At 37.1% G+C, this 25,791-nt stretch overlaps 1 protein-coding gene across 4 annotated transcripts in view; it reads right to left on the minus strand.

Moving 5' to 3' along the window:
• Positions 1–15,238, minus strand: part of MSR1 (macrophage scavenger receptor 1) — a 79,611-nt gene extending 64,373 nt beyond the window's left edge. For 3 of the 4 annotated variants that reach the window (XR_002733125.2, XM_023219167.2, XM_023219169.2), the window contains exons 1-3: positions 15,008–15,238; positions 3,588–3,694; positions 595–708 (exon numbers count right to left, since the gene is read on the minus strand). Coding sequence is in view for 3 of the 4 variants with exons in the window: in XM_023219167.2 (XP_023074935.2) it covers positions 595–708; positions 3,588–3,690 (217 nt within the window). In the remaining variant the exon portion in view is untranslated. The remainder of the gene's footprint in view (positions 1–594; positions 709–3,587; positions 3,695–15,007) is intronic. The other variant, XM_023219168.2, reaches the window with a different exon arrangement.
• Between the last annotated feature and the right edge of the window lie 10,553 nt (positions 15,239–25,791).

Below are 25,791 nucleotides of genomic sequence, written 5' to 3' on the forward strand. Positions count from 1 at the left end.
AGAGGATGCTATCAGGTTATGTTTAGAGATATTTTAAATAATATCCCTATGAAAAGTATGGTCATATAAACTGGATTTTACTAAGTTGTACGACATTATTCTACAAGGTCTCCTCTCTTTAAAAACTGACAGAAATATTTTTTCTGCTCTTAGTACTAAGAATAGAAGAGCTTCTCCTGGACAACAGGTTTGTTTTTTATATTACAGCCATTGTTAATGTAAATGATCGTGTTATTTCTTCACATTGGCAAAACGGATACTTTTGAAATTTGTCACGCACATTAGAAAGAGAGGACTCTAGAGGATAATATATTTTTGAAAGAGTTTAGTCCTTTTCATTTTACTTTTACAAATCTGTATTTTTATCTTGCACTTCTTATTTCCATTCTATTTTGGCTTTTTTCTAATTTAAAAACCTTTCTACTTAACTTTGCAGAATCTGTTTTTTAATTTAATAAATTTAAAGGACTCTTTGTAATATAGCATTTTCTTTATGAATGTACCATATATAAAAGACTGAATGCTTCTTTTTTGCTTTGGCAATGAATAATTCATGGATGAGTTACTAAATTTCAAAACTCTGGATCACGTTACCTGCCACTATTCCAATGAGAGGGATGAGAACTGCAAACACAAGGAGGTAAAGGGCAATCAGTGCAGCTTTGAAGGACTTCAGTTTCTCTTGAAGGGGAGGGCTGTTTTTAGGATCTAATAAAACAAAAAAGCCCAGCCTACTGTTAGAAAGCGTTATCTTCTTCCATAATTAAAATTGTTTTAATCTCCAATTACATTGTTACTACCAAGCCTACTGGAATAAAAAGGAAGAAAAAATGGTCCAGATTTATGCAGTAGAAAGGAAAGGGGCAGTCACAGGAAAAGCCACTCCAGGTATCATTATAGACACTTGATTGACTTATCCACTCACTAAACATCCACAAGAAAGTTACCGTGCTCTACAAGTTGTGCTTGTCTGATTTTTTGGAATCAGTTGGTAAATTTTAATATTGACACTTACATATACAAACACAAATTTTATTCAGCATTCACATGGGAAGATATTCTGGATGACAAGATTTTCTAAAGTAACTATGCAATTTTTAATATTTTAAAATCAGGGCAAATATTTATTTTCAAAGACTACAATGTTAAAATAATTTTATTGTCCAGTTCCTTCTCAATAGTTTTGTATTTGGATAACTCTCATGATTTGAATACAATGTAAACAATATTTAAGAAAAATGAAATAAACCAAGTGATTCATATTTTGACTAATCTTTAGAATGGATCAATGAAGCCCACCTTATTCTTAACAGCAATCTTTTATTCGTATGCATTTATATGACACTGTGATTTATATAATGGGATATTAATTGTAGTAGAGAGAAATCAATACAGAGGGGAAATAATAGATGAGGAAGTCCTTTCTCTGATTAGGTGAATACAATGGTCATTAAAAATTTATTTTCTGTGGTCATTGCTTTCATTGATCAATTTAAAAAAGGAAATTTTACTTTCAGGTTGCAACAAACAAGGTTAAGGTATTGAAAAGAAAAGAAGAGAACTTTTTTTTTTTTTTTTTTTTTTTTTTTTTGAGAGGAGTCTCGCTCTGTCCCCAGGCTGGAGTGCAGTGGCTGGATCTCAGCTCACTGCAAGCTCCGCCTCCTGGGTTTACCCATTCTCCTGCCTCAGCCTCCCGCTGGGACTACAGGCGCCTGCCACCGCGCCCGGCTAGGTTTTTGTAGTTTTAGTAGAGTCAGGGTTTCACCGTGTTAGCCAGGATGGTCTCGATCTCAGGATCTCGTGATCTGCCCATCTAGGCTTCCCAAAGTGTTGGGATTACAGGCCTGAGCCACAGCGCCCGGCCGAGAAAGTTTTTAAAAAGTAAAGAAAAGAAAAGAGCTGGATGCAGTGGCTCAAGCCTGTAATCACAGCACTTTAGGAGGCCGAGGCGGGAGGATGGCTTGAGCCTAAGAGTTTGAGACCAGCCTGGGCCACGTGGAGAAACCCTGTCTCTACAAGAAATATAAAAAGTAGCCAGTAGTGGTAGCATGTCCCTGCAATCCAAGCTACTTAGGAGGCTGAGGTGGGAGAATTGCTTGAGCCGAAGAAGTTGAGGCTGCATCGGGGCTGTGATCACACCACTGCACTCCAGCCTAGGTGAAAAAGTGAGATCCTGTCTCAAAAAGAAAAAAAAATAATAATAAATAAATAAAATAAAAGACAGAAAAGGAAAGGAAAGAAAAGATTGAAGGAAAAAAGAAAAAGAACCCATAATAGAAGCAAGTTGAGATATGGTCTACCCACCAGGTTGATTAAGCCTGAAAAGCAGGACTCATTTTCTTCATCTCTAAATTATCATCACAAATGTAAATTCTACCTTTTAAATAGCTCTCAAACATTTTAATTGCTTTTCCTCTGCTCCCAATGACTATCTCCTCCTTCTTCAAACTCTCATTATTTCTGTGCGTAACAGCCCTCACTATCATCTTTACTTGTATGTGTCTCGCTTGTGCCACATCCTCCCATCCATCCTTTACAGAGAAGACAAGATCCACTGACACCCTGGAGTTGACGTCTGTATTTCAGGTTTGCTATGCAAGAACTCATATATGAGCCTTTAACTTTGTATATGCTGCTTCTTCACACTGAAATGTCTTCGCTGTCTTTTCCGCCTCCACCCATCCCCTTAGCGATATGCATTTATACTTTTAGGTTTAGCAGAATTTTAAGTAACTCCTCCTGACATCTTAAATGATCCTGTTGAGACACAGCTGAGTATTGCTACTTTTGAGCTGTTGTCATAACCTGTGCAAACGTGTTTCATCACTGCTATATGGGGTTGAATTATGTGCCCGCAAAAGATATGTTGAAGTTTTAACCACAGGTACCTGTGAAAGTGAGTTTATTTGGAAATAGGGTCTTTGGAGATGTAATCAAGTTAAAATGAAGTGATACTGGATTAGGGTGAACCCTAATCTAAAGACTGATGTCTTTGTAAGAAAAGAACGAATAGCTACACAAAGAAGACCATATGAAGAAGGAGGGAGAAATGAGAGTGGTGCAGCTACAAAGGCAAGGAACACTAAGGACTGCCAGGAGCCCCTAGAAGCTGGGAGGAGGCACAGGAAGATTCTTCCCTAGAATCTTCAAAAAGGCACATTGTCTGACACCTGCATTTTAGACGTCTGGGTCTCAGAACTGTGAGTGAATAAATTTCTGTTGTTTTAAGCCTCCCAATTTGCAGTCATTTGTTACAACAACTCTAGAAAACGAATACAGGCACCTACTATCCACGATTTTCAAATATTAGTTCACGGTGCTAGGATCATATTTATCTGCAGGACCTAATATTGTAGCTGGGAAGTCAGAGGACTCAATCAGTGTTGTAGATTAATTTAATTTCATATACTACTGCCTTACTTTTATTTAAGCTTATTTTTATTCTGTCTCAAGAATACCCCTATTTGTCAAATAAGTGTTATTTTAACATCTACATACATTTAAGGTAAGTCTCAAGACCATAATTTTATATATTGTCAATAACTCTAAGAATGACTTCCATGAGCAGCCCATCCCCCTCCACTTACTCGGAGGAAGCACAGCTGTCATTGAGCGAGCATCAAATTTTACAGATTCAGAGCAGCTATCAACGTCCTCCTGTTGATCATGAAAGCGATCCCACTGCTCCATACTTCTGTGAAACAAAATGGAAAAATATATTAATTCCACATGAAATGGCTAGGGCTCTTTTGCATAGTGTTCTAAATTGAAATTTCAGTTTGAAATGGAATCTACATTCTGTGACACAATCTATAATAAATAACATTTAATTTTAGCAAAAAAACAATTTTGTTAAATTTGTATATCTGTCATATACAGCAATATATTAAACTTACCCATAAGTTTTAACTTGCATGTAAAAAGACAGATGCATGTGGAACCCTCTCATGTATCTTTCTGTGGGCAAATGTGTATCTCTATTTTTAGAGGTGTGTTTTTTGAGTGTAGGAAAAGAGGTAGCTCTTCTTTCTTAGCTGAAAAATTTTTTACAAGTGACAGAAAATAACTTGTAAAATGATTTAATCAGTAATTTAATAGAGTAAAAGGAAGAAAATAAAAGAAATGTCTGGATCTGAATAACCTGATTTGACTTCTCACAAAAATCAGTTTTCCCAGATAATTATTTTAATTTGCCTCTCCCTGAGAAAAGAGAGGATTTGAGCACTATGCCTGCCTTCCTCCATCCTCTTCCTCCATAGTGTTTAAATCCATTAGAGATCATAGTCCTTGTCCATATCAACATAGGATTCAGGAAAACCAGTGATGGTGAGCATTTTTTCATGTGTCTGTTGGCTGCATAAATGTCTTCTTTTGAGAAGTGTCTGTTCATATCCTTCACCCACTTTTTGATGGGGTTGTTTGATTTTTTTTCTTGTAAATTTGTTTAAGTTATTTGTAGATTCTGGATATTAGCCTTTTGTCAGATGGGCACATCATCACTGGTCATCAGAGAAATGCAAATCAAAACCACAATGAGATACCATCTCACTCCAGTTAGAATGGAGATCGTTAAAAATTCAGGAAGCAACAGGTGCTGGAGAGGATATGGAGAAATAGGAACACTTTTACACTGTTGGTGGGACTGTAAACTAGTTCAACCACTGTGGAAGACAGTGTGGCGATTCCTCATGGATCTAGAACTAGAAATACCATTTGACCCAAACATCTCATTACTGCGTATATACCCAAAGGATTATAAATCATGCTGCTATAAAGACACACACACACATATGTTTATTGTGGAACTATTCACAATAGCAAAGACTTGGAACCAACCCAAATGTCCATCAGTGATAGACTGGATTAAGAAAATGTGGCACATATACACCATGGAATACTATGCAGCCATAAAAAAGGATGAGTTCATGTCCTTTGTAGGGACATGGATGAAGCTGGAAACCATCATTCTGAGCAAACTATCGCAAGGATAGAAAACCAAACACCGCATGTTCTCACTCATAGGTGGGAACTGAACAATGAGATCACTTGGACGCAGGATAGGGAACATCACACACTGTGGCCTGTCATGGGGTGGGAGGAGGGGGGCGGAATAGCATTAGGAAGATATACCTAATGTAAATGATGAGTTAATGGGTACAGCACACCAACATGTCACATGTATACATATGTAACAGACTTGTACGTTGTGCACATATAACCTAAAAAAAAAAAAAAAAAAAGGATTCAGGAAAACTAATTCTCAGAAATGATGTACACACAAATTGTCATTGCAAACTGCCAAATAAGGAATTTCCTTAGTATTATTTTACTCTATTCACTGAAAAAACAATTTCCCTTAGAACAAATAGTTTTGCATATTTGGAAAAAACACATATTTCCTGACCGTTTAAAAAAATTATTTATTGGCCAGGCACAGTGGCTCATGCCTGTAATCCCAGCACTTTGGGAGGCTGAAGGGGATGAATCTCCTGAGGTCAGGAGTTCGAGACCAGCCTGGCCTATGTGGTGAAACCCCATCTCCACTAAAAATACAAAAAAATTAGCCAGCTGTGGTGGCAGGCACCTGTAATCCCAGCTATTCGGGAGGCTGAGGCAGGAAAATCGCTTATACTCAGGAGACAGAGCTTCCAGTGAGCTGAGATTGTGCCATTGCACTCCAGCCTGGGCAAGAAGAGAGAAACTCTGTCTCAAAAAAAATTATTTATTTATTTGTTTGTTTGTCTGTTTGTTTTGAGATGGCGTCTCACTCTGTTGCCCAGGCTGGAGTGCAGTGCTACAATTTCAGCTCTCTGCTACCATGTTGGCCACGCTGATCTTGAACTCCTGCCCTCAAGTCAACCTCCCAAAGTGCTGGGATTACAGGTGTGAGCCATTGCATCTGGTCTCTCTCTTCCTCTCTGTCTCTCTCCCTTTGTCCCTCTCCCTCTCCCCTCTCTTTCCTTTCTCTCTCTGTCTCTCTTTCACTTTCCAGGGCTTTTCTCATTTTACATTGGCAGCCATACAAATATGTCCTTGTACCTTTTTCAGCATAATTTAAATTTTATGTGCATACTAAATAGCTTAACAACAACAACAAAAATGTTTCTGTGTCTCTTTAACATGTATCAGAAACATTGGAAAGGTTTGATAAAAAGAGACTGATGGGCCTCATCCCCAGAGTTTCTGATATTTGGGGTGAGGGCTCAAGAATTTACAATTCCAACAAATTCTCAAGAGGTGATGCAATTGGTCTGAGGACCACATTTTAAGAACCTTTTCCATAAAAAGACATTATATGACTTCTTTTGTTGGACACAGTTTAGTTCATGTGATTGATAGATTTAGCCTAAAGCCAACATCTTCTGATCATTTCTTATTTTCTTGAATGCTGAGTTAATGGACTTAGCACAGCACAGTTCTAACTGAGTGCACTGGCAGCGTCAGGACAGCAAACTCAAATCCAGCCCAGGAAATGAAAGGCAATCATTCAGATGCAAGTGTTCATCCCACTGTGGGGAGAGGCAGTGACATGTAAGGATATGACTCAACTCCTGTCAATATATTTTGAAAACACCACTAAGGATATTCTTTATTTGGCAGTTGCAATGACAATCTTTGCATATTCCTCCTTTCTGAGAGTTGGTTTTCATGAATCCTGTGTTGATGTGACCAAAGACTGTGTTCTTTAATGGATCTGACCACTGTGGCAGAAGAGAATGAAGGGAGGTAGGCGTAGAACCCAAATCTCCTTTCTCAGGGAGAGGCAAAGCAAAATAAATAAACAGTTATCTGGCAAAACGAACTATTGTAAGAAGCCAAACTGGATTATTTAGATTCACACTCCTCTCTATTTCCTCCTTTTAAATTTACCCTGTTAGATTTAAATAGCAGTTTTACTCACCAAGCAAAACAAATGAACAAAAAATCCAAATAATTTTTAAAAACTGAGATGACAATAAAACTTAGCAAAATTCACTTTAAAACTATAGTTGAATGATTTATAATCCTTTGGGTATATACCCAGTGATGTGATTGCAGGGTCAAATGGTATTTCTGGTTCTAAATCCTTATATAATATATAATCTATATGATATGTTAATTTATATAATATATAATTGACAAATATATAATATATAAATGTTATATAATATATACTTTAGTAAATAATATATTATTATATTAATATAACATATATTATATATTTGCCAATTATTTTATATGTAATACTATACATTTGCCAATTATATATTATATAATATAAATATATAATATGTATAATTATATGTAATTTATATTATGTTAATATAGTATATATTATATAATTGGCAAATATATTATATATTATATATATCATATAATTGGCAACATATCATATAATAGATTTACATTATTATATAATATATAATATTTAATATAATAAAATATATTATTTATATATATATATAAGGCACAGGCATAGTACAAAAGGGAGCGATTACCCCTTTTGGGGACGTGGGTAATTAAGGTAGGAATACAGAAAAGATGACAATGAATCAGGGTTTTGAAAATGAGCAGAATCTGGGGTAAGGTCATTCCAGGATGGAAAATATCATGTTAAAAAGCATGAAGGTATGAACAACATGGAACTGCAAGCAGTTTTAGTTTTTCATAAAGACATCATTTATTTTTCTCCTTTACATATTTATTTTTAATATGCCTTACTTAGGTTAAGAGAAAACAAAGATTTAAAAAGCCAAGTGTCCCTTTTATTATACTTCCTTTTCACATAACCTTTTCAGCCTAGATTCAGGTAACTTCCTGTCTCTCCCATGAAAGGAGAAGGGTAGTGCACATCACAACAGGCAAAAAAGGCTTTCAGGAAATAAAATGTTTTAATTTGATCTATTACATCTGTTCAATTTTCTTGAGTACCTTGGAAAGTGGGAAAACGGCAAAAGGAGAAAAAAATGGTATTTTAAACAACCAGACTATAATAACCTTAGTTAGGTTGGTAGTACACTCTTTATTCTTTTTCTCTAAATAGGTACAAACGAGGTTCAAAAAGAAGAGGCTGGAGAGGCAAGTAGCTGGTAGCATCTGACTCATCAATTTCTTCCTTTATTTTTCTGATCACATAAATTGATCTGGCTTTCACAACCTACCCAAAATATAACACTGAATCACTATCTATACAAATGAAGTTAAAAAAAAAAAAAAAAGTATTCTTTGCTTTGGCAGTAGTGACCTGGATTATTATTATTAATGACACATTATATATTGTTTATTAAACATTTTGCTTTTCTCCCTTTCACTTTGAACTAGAGATGAAGCTTGATTTTGTTTTTCTTTAAGTCTCTAACTTTTGGGTTATCTTTTTTTAGCATATAGAGGTGATAATAAATATTTTGTGGACTACTGTATTTTAAACTGTGGTTAACTTGGGAAGATTTATTTAAACTCTGAAAAAGGAAAACTCTCTAGTACATGTCTATGAGTGGTTTAGACTAACTGACAATATTTGGTCTATAAAATGTCTCTGACAAGTGTAGTGGACCAGAAGGGAGGTGCACACTAAAGCATACTCAGCGGAATGAGGAACGAACAATATTCCCTATGGCTACATTTGTGCACCATGGGAAGTCTGTTTGCTTTCTGGGGCCAATGTTCAAAAGGGATTAGTTTATCATGAACTGCATGAAATGTTGGTATATATATTTTCCAGAAAAAAAAGATCATGTTCATGAGAGAGAATGCAGTCATAGGATTTGTGGCGTTTTCTGATGTTACTGCCTTTTTTCTTATTCTGTACAGTCTCTCCAAGAATCTCATCTTCTTCCGTGGCTTGAACTACTGCCTGTGTGCTGATCGAGCCAATACAGCCAACCCAGATCTCAGTCTCTGAATCAACTTTTGTTTTACATAATACAACTAGCTAAAAGGTGGATTTTCTATAGCAGCCTGCCTTTTATTTTTCCAGGATTTTCACTGTGGGTATATCATCCATTTACATCATCTATTTATTATCATACCCACTTATTATTATTATCTACTTACTATGTAGTGGAGAATACATGATACAGTTAGGCATATGCCAGCAAAGCACAGTCACTCAAATCTGAAGCCAGAGCTTCTTTTCTAGACCACTCTCATGTGTAAGACCCATATCTGATTGCACAAACACTCCTGCTTTCCTTCCATTCTATTCCAATTTTTGGACTTCAGCTTATTTTTATCTAGCCCAGTCAGGCATCTTGGGTAGCAGCAGTGGTGCAGACAACTAAGAGGATAATCCAAGGGCATTAAAAGAGAAGACAAATTAATAGCAACTAAACCATAATACTTTAGCAAAGAATAGGAGGAAAAAATCAAATAGTAGAAGATACCTTTCTTCAGGAAAAAAACACGAGAGACACAAACTTGGAAAACATGACATTCAATGGGTGAGGAGAGGAAGAAGACTCAGTACAAAAGACAAGGAAGAACTTTTTGACACTGCAGGAGAAAAACAAGAAGCAGTCAGGGTCATGCAAAAGAACAAAGAAGTTCGTGTCCTGCAAGAAATCCATAACCTGCCACATAGAATTTAAGTTGTTTTTTCCTGTGTGGTAGAAGCAGAAATAAAATCTTGCAAGATTGGCAGCGGTAGATGTATAAAAATGAAAGTCCCTGAATGCATACATGAAAGTTGTTCATGCTCATGGTTTTCTGTTGAGAAAAGAGATACTGATGATTTCACTGAGACAGCACATCCAGGGGAGTTTTATTTATTTCTGGATATTCCTCCCCTTCTCCCCAATATCTCAATAGCAGAGTGGGCGAGGGCCCAGTTTCTGTTCCGTTTTCTCTCCTTCTATTTTCACTCCCTTGGTGATCTCACTAGCCTCATTGCTTCAAATATAATCTGGAAGAGTGATGACTCTTAGATCTTTATCTTCTGCCCACACCTCGCCTCTGAATTCCAGACCCACATATGCCACTGCCTAACGACATCTCTGCTTACAATTCTAATATGGTCCAAACCTAGAGGTCTTTCCTGTTCCTTGCCTTTTCTCATCCACTACTTCCAATCTCTCATCTGATCCTGTTGCTTTGTTTTCAAATGCTATGCAGAAACTGAGGACTTCTTGTCACTTCCTCGCTAGCATCCTGTCCAAGACCCATCATTCTTTTCACCTTGACAATTTATTTTTGTTTGAGATAAGGTCTTGATCTCTTCCCCAGGCTGCAGGGCAGCCACGTGATCACATCACTGCAACCTTGACCTTCTGGGTTCAAGCGATTCTTCCACCTCAGCCTCCTGAGTAGCTGGGTCTACAGGTGCATGACACCATGCTCAGTTACCTGTTTATTTTTTTTTTCTAGATATGCAGTCTTGCTATGTTGCCTAGGCTGATCTCAAACTCTTTAGCCTCCAGCAATCTTCCCACCTCAGCCTCCCAAATTTCTGGGATTATAGGCATGACCTATTGAGTGTTGATGTTAATAGCACCCTGACTTTCATTCTTACACTTTTGAATTAATTCTCCATATAGTTTCCAAAAGAATCCTCTTAAAAAGTAAGGCAGATTGAGTCACTCCCATGCTCAAAGCCCCTGAATGCCTTCTTGTCTCACTCAGGCCTTCACTAAAGTCTGACTCAATAAAACAGACTACCCATAATCCCTGCACTTTGGGAGGCCGAGGTGAGTGGATCACCTGAAGTCAGGAGTTTGAGATTATCCTGGTCAACATGATGAAACCCCGTCTCTACTAAAAATACAAAAAATTAGCTGAGTGTGGTGGTGGGCACCTGTAATACCAGCCACCAGGAGGCTGAGAAAGGAGAATCGCTTGAACCTTGGAGGCAGAGGTAGCAGTGAGCCAACATCAGGCCACTGCATTCCAGCCTGGGCAACAACAATAAAACTCTGTCTCAAAAAAAAAAAAAAAAAGAAAGAAAGAAAGAAAGAAAGAAAGAAAGAAAGAAAAAGGAAGCAAGGAAGCAGACTGTTCATGAACATCCAGTTTCAACCTACAACCCCTTGGGGCTTTGTCTTCCCCATCCTGGCTTCATTTTCTTTCCCCTAAAACATATTTTCCTTATTTGTCTTGTCTATCATCTGTCTTCTCTCATCCAAGCCAGATCCATGACGTGGAGTTTTGATCTCTTTGGTTCAGGAATCAGAGAGTTCCTGAAGGTGCTCATTACATACATAATGCAGTATTTAAAATTACATTAATAAATGAAATGAAAGGCAAGATCTTTTTCAAGATGACTGGATTTTATATCTTGGGTTATGCCTCAAGAAAACTTTGTGGTTCACTAAAGTGGGAATTTAAAAAATTCTTCTGTTACACATTGGAAAATAAAATATTTCTCTCTGCACTGCATGTAACTAGCAAACTGAAACAAAAAATATTACCCTCAGTGAAGCCACTTTGCTTCAAAAGCATTTATTATTAAAATTACCAGATTACTTCAGCTCCTTACTCTGGTTATAATCAGTGTAATTTTTTAGTAACGTGAACATACATACATGCATGAGCCTTCATTAGCAGGCACGGAACGACTCACACTGTTCAAGTGTGCCTTTTAATATCAGTTCGAAAGTTAGGAAAAACAGTAGCTTCACATAAAGTGACTTTTCCTATTAAATGTCAATGTACTGATAAAGGATTGTGAAATCTTTGGCGTTTGTGTAATCTATTAAAAGCACGTGCTCACGAGAAGTGAAACACGTTTCTGTAATATCAGCTTTTTATCAAGTGGATGAAAAGTTTACAGGAAATTCATAATGAAAGAATTTCAAGGTTAATTTGTTTGGAACCATATACTTACTTTTTCTTGTTTTTCTTATAAAACATTATCATAATATTATAGATATGTTAGGATAAAAATTCTGTCACCCCATCACCCTAATAAAGGAAAAAAAACTCTTAATTTTTTAAATGAAACTCGAGTCTTTGGATATATGTACATATGCAACATAGTTCATGTTGTCATGCAAATATCATTTGGTATTATGCATTTTCCTTAAAATCATCACATTATTTTAATATTTCAAATTAATTTTTCAAACTTGAAATTTTTTAAATTATTCTTTAAGTTCTGGGATACACGTGTAGAATGTGCAGGTTTGGTACACTGGTATACATGTGCCATGGTGGTTTGCTGCACCCATCAGCCCATCATCTAGGTTTTAAGCCACGAATGCATTTGGTATTTGTCCTAATGCTATCTCTCCCCTTGTCTCCCACCCACTGACAGGCCCCAGTGTGTGATGCTCCCCTCCCTGTGTCCATGTGTTCTCATTGTTCAGCTCTCACTTATGAGTGAGAACATGCAGTGTTTGTTTTTCTGTTACTGTGTTAGTTTGCTGAGAATGATGGTTTCCAGCTTCATCCATGTCCCTGCAAAGAACATGAACTCATCCTTTTTTATGGCTGCATAGTATTCCATGATGTATATGTGCCACATTTTCTTTATTCAGTCTATCACTGAGGGACATTTGGGCTGGTTCCAAGTCTTTGCTACATAATAATTCAACATATATGTGTGAGAGTGTGTGTGTGTGTGTATGTGTGTGTGTATATATAATCTTATTTATATAGTCACTTTTCTAAAATATAATTTTTTTCTTTTAAACTTTTTTTCCTTTTGCCAGGTGGCAATGTTTCACTGATATAAATAATGATGTTATAAATATTTCCTTTTTTTTTTTTCAGATGGATTCTCGCTTTGTTACCCAGACTGGAGTGTAATGGTGCGATCTCAGCTCACTGAAACCCCTGTCTCGTGGGTTCAAGCGATTCTCCTGCCTCAGCCTCCTGAGTAGCTGGGATTATAGGCATTTGCCACCATGTCCAGCTGAGTTTTGTATTTTCCACCATGTTTGTCAGGTGATCCACCCGCCTCGGCCTCCAAAAGTGCTGGGATTACAGGCGTGAGCCACCACACCTGGTCATTATTTTCATAATTTAGCTTTCTTCTTTTAAAACATTTCTTTAGGATAATTCACCATATGTGAAACTCAAAGGTGAAAGGAAAAGTATTTTGAACTTCTTGGGCTCTACTGTCTTAGTGATCTTTAAAAAGACTGCATAAATTTATAAATATTCTAGACTTATATATGAATACGGCAGTTTCAAGCAAAAATCACTACCATTGAATAATAAAGCTTATTTTAGAATCATTTAGATTTTGATAAGTTAAATAATAGCTAAAAGTGGTTTTCATTTTTATTTTTTATTATTAATGTTAAGAGAGACACTTCACTGTAATTGTTTGTCATATATTTTTCTTCTTGGGTTATTATCTATTCATATTCACTGCTTATACATCCCCATAGGTTCCTTTTACCTGTACACGTGAATAAGTTCTTTATGTTTAATACATATTTACCATCTGTCTTTTCATACTTGACATGTATTCATTTTTCCAAGATTTTTCCCTATTTAGTTTTTTCATCATATTCTTATGGTCAACTTTATCTTCAAGATTTGAAATAAATAATAACCTTATGATCCTCTTTATTATATAAAATAAAAATTTTAATTTTTGTAACATCAGTTTAATGTGTATATAAAATGAAAATTAAGTTAAGATTATTTGTGAAATAACAGTTTTATGCTTAAGGAACAGCTTAAGGAACCTGTCTGTAAGAAGGATTTTAGTAAGAAATGGAAATATTCATATTGCACCTGAGGTCACTGATATTCATCCTTGGTAGCAAAGAAGAAAGAGCACCAACTTTTGAATCTGAAGTCTAGATTTGAGTATTGACTGTGACGTCATTTAGCTGTGTGACCTCAGGCAAATATTTTAACTTATTTGAACTGAAGTTTCTTTAGATATGTAAAATATGATCACAATATAAGTTTAAAGAATTATTGTGAGCATTAAAAATAATTTTTGTAAATTGATAACGCAAAAAACCATCAATATATGAATCACTGTTATTTTAAAATGCTGTTTTAAAAAAAATATGAGCTTTTCTTATTTTGTTCTCACAGTGTATTTATGAAGTACACAGTAGTATTTTCTCTATTTTACAGGGTAGGGAACTAAGACTTGAAATGTGTAAGTAACTAGTCAATGTTACTCAGCTAGGGAGCGGGGGAGCTGGAATTTGAACACAGGCAGTCTACTCCCAGAAGATCAGCTCTTACCCACTGCAGAAAACTGCTAATCACTGCATAAAACATTCATAATCTCAGTTCTATGGTTTTTCTATAACTATATTTAGCTGGTCAATGCAAATGCCAACCTCCCATTGCATGCTGTGTGAATCTTACTTATTCTTCAGGATTAATAGGATTTCTAGCATCTCCATGAAGATTTCTTTCTGATAGACTTTTTTCCCATAGAAGTAATTTTGGCCTCGCCTATATTTTCATAATAATTATCTATAGCTCTTTCATACTACTTACGGTGCTCAAATTACATTATGCCTATTTGGGGATGTTTTAAATCATAAGATTCCTGAACACAAAAAGAACTATATTTTATTTTTTGTATCCTTTCCCCACATCTAGTTCAATGAAGTGCATATAGTAGATACTCAGCCAATATTTGCTATATAATCAAGGAAAGATAATAAAAGGCATTAAAGCCAAAAATGTTCCATGAAAAGTTATGAAAGGAGAATAACTGAAATATATCAAATTATACTTTGAATAAAGTCAATATCTTAAACAAAATATGCTTAATTATATGAAAAAAAAAGCACCTTGCCAGTTCAAACTACAAAGCATTTAGTATATTTCATGTGTATTTGTGAACACATATGTTTTTCACTCACAGAAAATTTAGCAGAAATCTCTATTTTTGATTATCAAAAACAAAAAAAGAAAAACAAATTACTGCTGATAGAACAAAGCATTCTACTAGAAATCATTCATCATATATATATTATATATATATATACACACACACAGAAATATATCATATATCACACACACACATGTATATACACATAGAGTAGACACATAAAAATCAATAGAAACAATTCTAGAAAAAAAACATTAAAATAAGCTTTTTTTTTTTTACCTTTGGTCCTAAAGAAAGCAGCACTGATTTATCCACTTTTCTCTCTTTACAATTGAAACCTAAAATCTTTATCTCATAGTATTTCAGCATCTGGTACATGAAGAAAGGAAATGACACATTGGTGTGTTGAAAATCTTTCTTAATGTGTTTCAATAGCACTCTCACCAATGCACAGGTTTGCAAAATCTAAATTTGTCAGATAACTCACTCTTCACCCCATTTAGGCCGCTTAAAAAAAAAAAAAAAAGAGAAGTGAAAAGAAAAAGAAACAAGGGTTGTTGAAACAAGCACATAATTTACGGCAGATTGAGCTTTCTTTTTTTTTTTTTTTTTTTTTGGAGACGGAATCTCGCTCTGTCGCCAGGCTGGAGTGCAGTGGCTCAATCTCAGCTCACTGCAACCTACCCGCCTCGGCCTCCCAAAGTGCTAGGATTACAGGCATGAGCCACTGTGCCTGGCCTGATCTTTCCTTTTTTATAAGTAATCCATGCCTTCTAAAATATTCATTAATTCTCATGATCTCCCCTTTTATGTTACTATAATGTTGAGTAAAGACTCCATGTTTGGCCAGGTGTGGTGGCTCACGCCTGTAATCCCAGCACTTTGGGTGGCCGAGGTGGTTGGATCACTTGAGGTTAGGAGTTCTAGACCACCCTGGCCAACATAGTGAAACCCATCTCTACTAAAAATACAAAAATTAGCCAGGCATGGTGGCATGCGCCTGTAATCCCAGCTACTCAGGAGGCTGAGGCCGAAGAATTGCTTGAACCCAGGAGGCAGAGGCTGCAGTGAGCAGAGATCACACCACTGCACGCCAGCCTGGGCAACAGAGTGAGTGAGAGTCCATCTCAAAAACAAACAAACAAAAAAAATAAAAAACAAAAACAAAAAGAAGAGTCCATGTTTAGTGATTTGGGTTTTTTCTTAAATCCTTTTTCCTGTACCTTTATCCCTAGCCTCAAACACAAAACACACGAAGAAAGAATATGATGTCTTACTAAGTACAAGTAATAACCTAAAAATACTCACTTCTGTTCTCTCTATAATGATAACAGCATTAATTTTTAAAGCACCAGACAAGTTGTTTATTTCCAGTAGTAGAGCAGAGGGAAGGAATGTCAGGCATGGGATCAGATGAAAGGGATGTTCTTTCCCTTCTGCCATCCATCAGGGTTTTATACAATTCAACTCAGTTGTTTACTCACATTCAAGAAGTTCAAGTATGACTCACGTAAAAACGTCCAACACTATATTAATGAGTTAACTTTTACAACTGATAACTTCTGGGAGAATGTGTTTAGTTTATATTCCATAGCCACTTCTTTGTGCCCAAACAGGAGGAATCATGCTTCCTACCAAAAGATGTCCCAAATTGCTGTGCCCATGGACACCATTCTTCAGAAGACCATACATCTGGAAGAAAGTATGCAGGAACAGGGCATGGCCTTTAAGAGATGCAAAGTAACAGTATTCTTCAGTCATTCTTAAGGTAACCACTAAAAGGCTAATAGTAGTAGTAAGACAGGCATCAAAGCAAGCTGCATAATTTCTATCAAGGCAGCTTTAAGACAAGAGGTAGGATCACAATTTGATCCAGCCTGGAGCAGCGTAAATGCTATTGGCTATTCCTCATCAAATTGTTACTGACGTGAAACTGGAGACTACAAAACTCACACTCGTTCCTTTATAATTATTTGTATATGCTTCTTATCTTAAAATATAGTCCTTTTGGGTTTTTATTTTTTTGACAAAATCTGAACTTTAAAATGTAGACATCCCTGACAATACTACATGATTAGAAAAATCAGACTCTGGGAATAGCAAGCGAAGACACCAACTTTCCAGAATTCTATCCTAATGAGGTTTCTTTCTGTCAGTGTGCTTTATTTCTAGTATGTCTCTGTAACATTGTTTGGTATATATCCACAATGCTAATCACTTCCCTACGTGATGATTTCCACACTCTTCAGCCAATCTAATTTTTCATTAAAAATTTTCCCTTTCTATATGTCTAAATAGGTACTATATATTTTTATATAGTTTTATATATAATAATTATAGATTACATAACACAATATTATCTATCAGGTCTTACTCTATGTAAAAACACCTTTAGCAGGGAACCATGTAAAAAATGTTCAGTTCAAGCCAATGATTGGTTGAGAACAGAGGTAACGTGTAAGGAGTTGGGACTTTGCATTCATTCTTTCATTTGGCTTCACAGCAACTTTGTCATATCATTTCCCTAATTGAGAAGTTAACGTTTAGAGATGTTAAGTTTCTCGAGATCATAGAGTTATGAGTCATCAGAGCTGGTATTTAAACCCAGTCTGATTACAAAATTTGGCAAAATATAGTTTTTTCTTAATCTGAAGTAGTATATGTATTATTAGGGGACTATAATATCTTCATAAAAACTGGTATACAGAAAACAAACCCAAATATGGGCAAATTCCAGATAATTACTTTATTAATAATTATTGTGATGGATCCCAATTACTGCATTTTTGTTGCTTATGGATATATGTGTCTAGATTGAGGTATATGTAAGATTATGTCCAGTGACCAAATAGAGATTCATAATCAAATAGTCAAATGGCTCGAAAGAATTGATTCAGATGTCCTAGGGCTCATTGTGGTAGAGGTATACTGAACTCAAAAGAAGATTTAACATTTTACACTCATTAAGAGGTTTTTTTTTTTTTTTTGAGATGGAGTCTTGCTCTGTTACCAAACTAGAATGCAGTGGAGGATCTCAGCTCACTGTAACCTCCACCTCCAGGGTTCAAGTGATAATTCTGCCTCAGCCTCCCAAGTAGCTGGGACTACAGGTGTGCGCTACCAAACCCAGCTAATTCTTGCATTTTTAGTAGAGATGGAGTTTCACCATGCTTGCTAGGATGGTCTCAATCTCTTGACCTCATGATCTCTCCGCCTCGGTCTCCCAAAGTGCTGGGATTACAGGCATGAGCTACTGCACCTGGCTAAGAGGTATTTTTGTATGTCTAAAGTTACAACAGGTTGTTAATCATAATATATAGTTAATATATTATGACATTTATTGTATGATATACATATGATAAAGTTTCAGCGATAAAATTTTTCATGTTCTTAATTCAAAGCAATAAGTAAATAGTGATTTAAATAAAGATTTTAATAATGCTGCAATGGACACATATTGCTTTAGGATTATAAAGCATTTACAGAATTATCAAAACATACTTTATTAAAATTGACATTGAAAAATTGCATATTGGCAGAGCTTTTTGTTTGATAATCATAAGTAGAAAACTGTTAAGTTACCAGTAACATTTTATATAGCCTTATTAAACAGAACTTTCGTATATGAGAATTATTGAAGTCAAAAAACAGAAATAGACCAAGGATAACATCAGAATTAAATAGTATCTTCCTTCTATTAAACATATAATAATATTTTGGCTAACCCACACAATCTTAAATTGGTGCTGTTAGTTAAAATTTTAATATTTTGGTGTCATTTTAAAATTTAACATATGCATTATATTTCAAAAACTTGGTTAAGAACTGTAGGCTCATGGTGTTTAGATCTAAATTTGTGTTTCTCTATTTTAACGTAAAATTATAATAAAATAATATATCAACACTTAATAAGGTATAGAGATCAATATATTCATTTTCTTTTGAGAAACATTACACAATGCCATACTGTCTATTTTTTAAAGAAAGTGCATGGAAGACCTCTAGTTCCAGCTTCAACATCTAAAGAGCTTGGAAGTCATCACTCATATCTCGACACCATGAAAAAAGGTGGAGAAACTAAAAATCAATGACGTCTTGGACCCATCAGAGAAATGAGGTCGCAAGGAAACTACTGGCCTGAAACCGGGAGAGAGAGGAGATTACAGAGCATCACAGCAGAGATCAGATCATCTGCAGCAGATGCCAGTGGAACCACAAACTGGCAGGAACACCTAAGCAGGAATTTGGCAAGAGGCCGAGTATGGACCAGTGTGAGCACTGGAGCCTCCTGGAGGCTGCAGTCTTAGAGGAGCCCCTAAACACTTACAGGCTTTACTTGCAGGAATACCACTTGGTTCTCACAGTATATACCAAAAAACATCACCTGATGTCCCTGGCAGAGAGAGGGGAAATCTATTGATTTTAAAATATGCATAGAGCATTTCCTGTAACAAAGGCCTACTCCCCAGCGAAAAGAGTTTATCAGAGCGTTATCTTAGCTAGGCAGCTGAAGGGCAACCATTCAGCTCTCACTCCCTCTAGTCTTCCAGCTCCAGTTCAACTTGACGGAGAAAAAGGAACCAAAAAAAAAAGGGTTTAGAAATGCTCATGAAGGTCATAGTCCAGAGACAAGGGCCCACTAAAAGACTGAGATTTAATCATAAGACTGTAGAACGCTTCCCCCCACATTCACATCTCTCCCCTCCATCAACAGAGCTCCAGTGTGATAACAGTGGATGACAGATGAAAGAGATGCAAGGATTTTTTTGAAAGGGAAGTCTGTAGGGGAACCTAAATACAGTAGACGCAACAAAGAGACCCTACAGGTAATTTCATCTTCTGACAGCTGCATCTACAGGAAATGTTAGACGCAACCCAGCTCCTAGCTAGATTAATATACAACTTCACACTACAAGGCAAGTAAGCATATCTAAGACCCTAAAAGTCACACTATCCTCAGACAGTTAGGGAAGTAGAATGGATAACATATGCCCAAAATACAAATGACTAATTTCCTTGCAAGATCAGCTGTCTCCTGCAAGCAACATTTGACAATTCACCCTTTCCTCGTGATGATGTCTTAAGTGAGAAGACACAAAAATGCAAGGAAACAAAAGTGAGTATGAGATCACTTTCATGTGCTATTTTAAAAACAGCAATGCACACTGCACTGTGTTTAGGGAAGTATGGCTTCAGAATTTTAGGAAAGATCCATGTCGTTTAAATGAGTTTCAAAGTTGTAAAAGTGTCAATGAATTTAAGCCAGAGCAAAATGCATTAAGCAAATTCTTACCCAGAAGTCTGTGAAATCATGATGGAATGTCAGCCTAGAGGCCCAAATGAGAGAATAGAATTTATGCTGTAGCCAAAAGGATTGTTGCAAGGTGGATAGCATTGACTTTATAGCAATTTCACATGCTCCATTGTCTTTTATTCTCATACCAAATCCTCTTCATTTTGCAATGAGAAAATGTAAAGACTCTTCAATAAATTATCTAGGGTTACCTGGCTAGTGACAGAGCATGAACCAGAATGTATGTTCTGTGATGTTCTAAGCCACATGGCTCACGTTGCCTTCATAAACATACATAATTGCTTATTCTACACACCTTCAGTTCCCCTCAAAATATCTCCATAAACTACTGCTGAAAGCTCCAGGATGGCCTTTGTGAAAGGGAAGTAGGAACTCAGGCACCCAATTAATTTTGACAAAAGAAAAAAGCAATTAAGTTGAAAGCTGAATCGTGCAAGAAAGTGCCGTTCATTTTGTTCCTAAGCAGATAGCTAGAGATAAAAGCTTAAATATCTCCACAGGTAGCTATTTTATGTTCACTTTATCTTATGCAAACTACAGATTTACTGAGCAAGAGAGGAATTTATATGATTGATTATTCCCCTACCTGCTCCATTTCCCTTGCAAGATATGGATTGCTATACCCTCCCTCTTTCTCCTCCAGCCAGCTTTTCCCCTTTAAATACGGAAGCCCTCAAAATCATCTGTGGAGAAAGTCACAGACCAGAGATGGTTTCTGTGACTCTGTGTTCTTTTTTTCCAGGAATATCCTTAACCTTGGCAAAATAAACATCTAAATTAATTGAGACCAGTCTCTGATACTTTTTGGTTTGCACTTCCAAAGCTCAAACCTATCATTTGCTGTTTGATCTTCCTGCGATCAAAGAATACATGTGTTTTTCCCTTTTGCTCCCCAAATCACTTGGAAGCACCACTCATTGGCAGATTCTAACCTGGTGATGAGAACTGTAAAAATGATTGATAGGGACACTCCACTCAAATGCCTGCATCTCTCAGAGATGTCACTGAACTTGTTTTATTTCCTGTTACCTACTCTTCAAGAAGCAATCATCCAACTTAAACATGGCTTCTAACAGCTCAAGGCCGTATCTCTGGGACCACCCAACCCCCTTTTGAGTTCCTGCCTAGGATAGCTCAGGACAGTCACCGAATTTACTGTTTGTTCTAGCCAGTACGTGACAATAAGTCCCTGGCCTCCTTTAATAGAACATTTTCAAAAAAGGGCTTACAATGTCGAATTCTTTCTCTGTCCTTTTCAGATGTACATATGTTTCCTATCACCTAGGAGTCTCTTCTTCAATGACTTGGGAGTATTTTTTTGCAAGGACCTGAAAGCCATTCCTTTGAAAAGTTGTCATTAGGAAGGATAAGATTTCTGTCTCCTGGTCTCTGTTGGGGGATAGAACCTTTCTCATGTATCACTCCAGATCCACTCTTCACCCTTCTGTTTTCTCCAAAAGGATGATCTTTTTGGACAGAATCAAATGACTCCCCTGACCTCTGGCTCCTGATTAGGTTTGGCAGACTGGCAGGCTAGCGGGATATTTGTGAGGCAGAGGAGACTGAACCCTCCATATTAATTATCTAAACATGAAGTAAATATTTATGCTCTAGGAATGTTGGGTGGCCTCTTACTGAGTTACTTGGCTTATATAATCCAAAAATTTTCAAGTCTGCTGAGTAGAAACCCAATTGTCATTATTGTGGAGATTCATAACATCTTAGTTTGAAAACTGTATCAGTTCAAAAATCCACTACTTCTTCAATGATCGGCCCCTAGAGGAGCAGCCCAGCAACTTGGCTATTAGGACTGGGGTAGCGAGGCTAATGCCCTCCTCACAAACGTGTCCATATCTGAACTCCCAGAATAATATTACGTTACAGGGCAAAGGAAAATTAAGATCACACGTGGAATTATGGTTAAGAGCAGCAGAGGGAGGCAGAAGAGATTCAGAGAAAATAATGTGATGACGGAAGAATGACCAGAAAGATGCAAGGTTGTGGACTTTGATGACAGAAGAAAGAAGACCACAGACCAAAGAATGTGGGTGGCCTCTAGAAGCTGGAAAAGGTAGAGAAATAGATTTTCTCCTAGAGTATCCAGAAAGGAATGCAGCCAAGTTGACAACTTCATTTTAGCCCAAGGTGACACATTTGGACATGTAACCTGCAGAAATGTAAGATAACTCATTTGTGTTATTTTAAGCCACTAAGTTAGTGCTGCTTTATTATAGCAGCAGAATTGTATTAATTTGCTTGGGTGCCACAACAAAATACCTCAGGCTGAGTGGCTTAAAAAGCAGAAATTTATATCTCATAATTCTGGAGTCTCAAAGACTGAGAGCAAGGTGTCAGCAGCTCTGGCTTCCCCCTGAGGCCCCTCTCCTCGGTTTGCAAATTCCTACATTCTTTCTGTTTCTTCATGTGGTTGTCACTCTGTGCTGCATGAGTGCCCCTGGTGTGTTTCTTTAATGTGCTCAAATTTCCTCTTCTTATAAGGACACTAGTCAGATTGGATTATGACCCCCCCCACCCCACAATGGCCTCATTTTAGCTTAATTACCTCATTAAAGGTATCATCTCCAAATACAGTAAGTCACATCCCAAGGTATTGAGGGCTACGATTTGGGGGCCATGTTTCAGTTAATAACAAGGGCTATATTATAAAACCTTCCTTGAAGCCAGGTCTAGAGGGCCCCTTGTGGATAAAACAAAGCTATGTACTGCGGCTTATTAACAGAGGCTCAGAACTCTGACCATCCTCAGCACTGTGGAAAGACTTGACCCAACTGCATCTCCTAGTAAGTCCAACAGAACTGTAGACCCAACTGGCGGTTATTTCTACAGATACAACCTGCGAACTAAGAAGATATATATTTAATTATTGGCAGCATCCATATTCGTTTCCTGATCTATGGAGTGAAAACTCTTATGGTAGAAGGGCCAAATAGAAGCCACTGAAATGACCCCTCCTCACCAAGATGGTAATCCAAAAACAATATTGCATCTCCGGGAGAACCGGTGACATCAGGGTCACCATCAATTGTTAATGTTGCAAAATTGTGTTTCTGGGGGAATGATATGTGGCTGAAACTCTTAAAATGGCCAACAATGTGAAAACATCCATTTTCTGTGCCACCGTCCACAAGAGAGCATCCACTATGTAGAGTCAATAATGTGGTGGACAGTTTAAAACCTATCTGATAAAGTCAGTCAGCTTTTGCTGTAGCCATCGCATATGGGAAATGGCCAGGCAGAGAAGACTGAAGTGGTTCATGGGCTGAAAAATGTAGGCTTTTCTCAACAAGCCGATCTGGATACTGGTGCTCCTGAGTTTCCAATATGCAAATAGCAGAGGCTGAAAACTCAGTAAGCTGGTCTGGATACTGGTACTCCTGAGTTTCTAATACGCAAATAGCAGAGACAAATACTGAAAACTCCTGAGATGGCCCAGCCAGTCATCTGGCAGCACACTGATTACACCTGATCTTTTCCAGGGAGGCATGTTTAATCCTCTATGGAAAAACCACTGGTTAAAGATGTGGACTTTCCTTTCCTGCTTCAGTGATTACCCCAGCACCACAATGAGCAGACGCACTGAATATATATTCGACAATGATGCATACCATGCAGTATAGCTTCTGACCAGGAGCACATTTTATAGATGGTTCCAAGTTTAAAAGTTTTAGGAATTAGTTCTGATGGGTCACGTTCGATGAAAGATCCATCATTAGACAAGTCACTTCTTTCTACAGTTGGGGTTTTATAAGAATGTCAACTCCCTCACACAGAAAAATGGGTGGCTGGATTGGGAGAAAGATCCCCAATGCAGGTGAGTACCTCAACATTAATTTTCTGTTCTCCTAATAGTTTCATATTTATCATAGCACTGTTTTATTTTCATCCATTTGTCTTATTTTTCAAACAATGAAAAACAAACGTATATTTTCAATGTATCTGTAAATAAAAATGTTGCTAATACCTCATATTTCACATTTATATATTTCTTAGCAAATAAATAGTTACTATTAACTTCTTTCTTCCTTTTCTTTTTTGTATTTTGCTCACACAGGTAGACTATTACTACATTTTTTGAATGAAAAGAAATGGAAAGAAACTTTGCATAAATTATCTCATTTCACTCTTTACAATGCAATGAGATATTCTGGGCAAAACAATATCATCCCAGTTTAAAATTGAGGACACCCAGGCTTAGAGAAAGTCACACAACGCTAAGAACTGAATTTGAATAGAACCCAGGTTGTTTTTCAGTTAGCTTCTTTCCAGCATTCTATTATCTGTGGATATGACAGTGATGACTGATGTGGGCCATGGTCTTTCGACTAAACAACATTTGGCTGGGCGCAGTGGCTCACGCCTGTAATTCCAGCGCTTTGGGAAACTGAGGCGGGCAGATCACGAGGTCAGGAGATCCAGACCATCCTGGCTAACATGGTGAGACCCCCGTCTCTACAAAAAAAAAAAAAAAAAAAAAAAAAAATTAGCCAGGCACAGTGGCGGGCGCCTGTAGTCCCAGCTACTTGGGAGGCTGAGGCAGGAGAATGGCGGGAACCCAGAGGCGGAGCTTGCGAGATCGCGCCACTGCACTCCAGCCTGGGCGACAGAGCGAGACCCCGTCTCAAAAACAAAAACAAACAAACAAATCAACAAACAAAATCCATTTGAGATCTTTCCAGTTTTAAATCCTTCCTTGCAAATGCCTTCTGGAGAAGCAGGGTCCATTTCGCCATCACAAGGCTGACAGCACCAGGGACTCTCTCTCTGTTCCTCGATAACTGCAGTGTAGGCTGTGACCTAGGTCAAGTCAATTTCTTAATCCTGCTTGGATTTTGAGTCTTGAAAAAAATGATACAAAGATGTTAAAATAGTAACAATTTACAGCAATGACCAGAATGAGAGTCCAGCAGAAGATTGATTATCACACATCCTGTGTTACTTGTGCTATTAGCAGCCTCCTTAACTGGAGGAGGCTCCAGGCTTGTGTGTTTAGCATCCTTTGCTTCCTGCATGCCCTTTTCTGTAGCTGGGCTCTTCAGCCTCCCCATTGATTCTCTAAGGGATCAGATATTCTTCCAGCACATTTCTTTACTGCTTACTTTAGCCAGAGTTCTTACAACTATAATACTAATCATACTTAATGTAACCAAAGAGAAGCCTACAGAGAAACCAGATGATCAAAAGAATACCAATCACTCTTCATTAATTTCCATTGTCCAGGACTGTTTCTGTCTGTCTTTGTTTGTTTCCTTTTTCAATTCAGTTGTTATAGTTCACAATATAGCAGTTTACACTATTCCAACGGTAACTCTATAAATGGCACGCAGTCTCTACCACATCATGGGCTTTACGAATAAACACATTCTTACATGAAAATGTGTCATGCTCTGTTTCTCTTTATCAGATATGTAATGTGGATACGTGATATGTTTTATGATCTTCAGCACTGATCCATTTTAAAGTATTCACTCAATCCTAAGACACTTAGCTGTAAACATCCTCATTTACCAAAGCTATGATAAAAAGAGAAGCTAGAACTTCCTTAATTAGGCTCAGGTACCCGAACAGATTTGATGGAATCCTGCAGCTCTCTGCAGGACAAGGATGACATCCAAAAAGCACACAACTAAAGAGAACAATGAGTGTGGTAATGAGGATGAAGGGAAATGGCAAGTTTTTAATCATCAGCCAAAGTGCAGGATACCCCACAAAGGACAGAAAGAAAACACTA

Source organism: Piliocolobus tephrosceles, chromosome 7, assembly GCF_002776525.5.
Source record: "Piliocolobus tephrosceles isolate RC106 chromosome 7, ASM277652v3, whole genome shotgun sequence".
NCBI lineage: Eukaryota > Metazoa > Chordata > Mammalia > Primates > Cercopithecidae > Piliocolobus > Piliocolobus tephrosceles.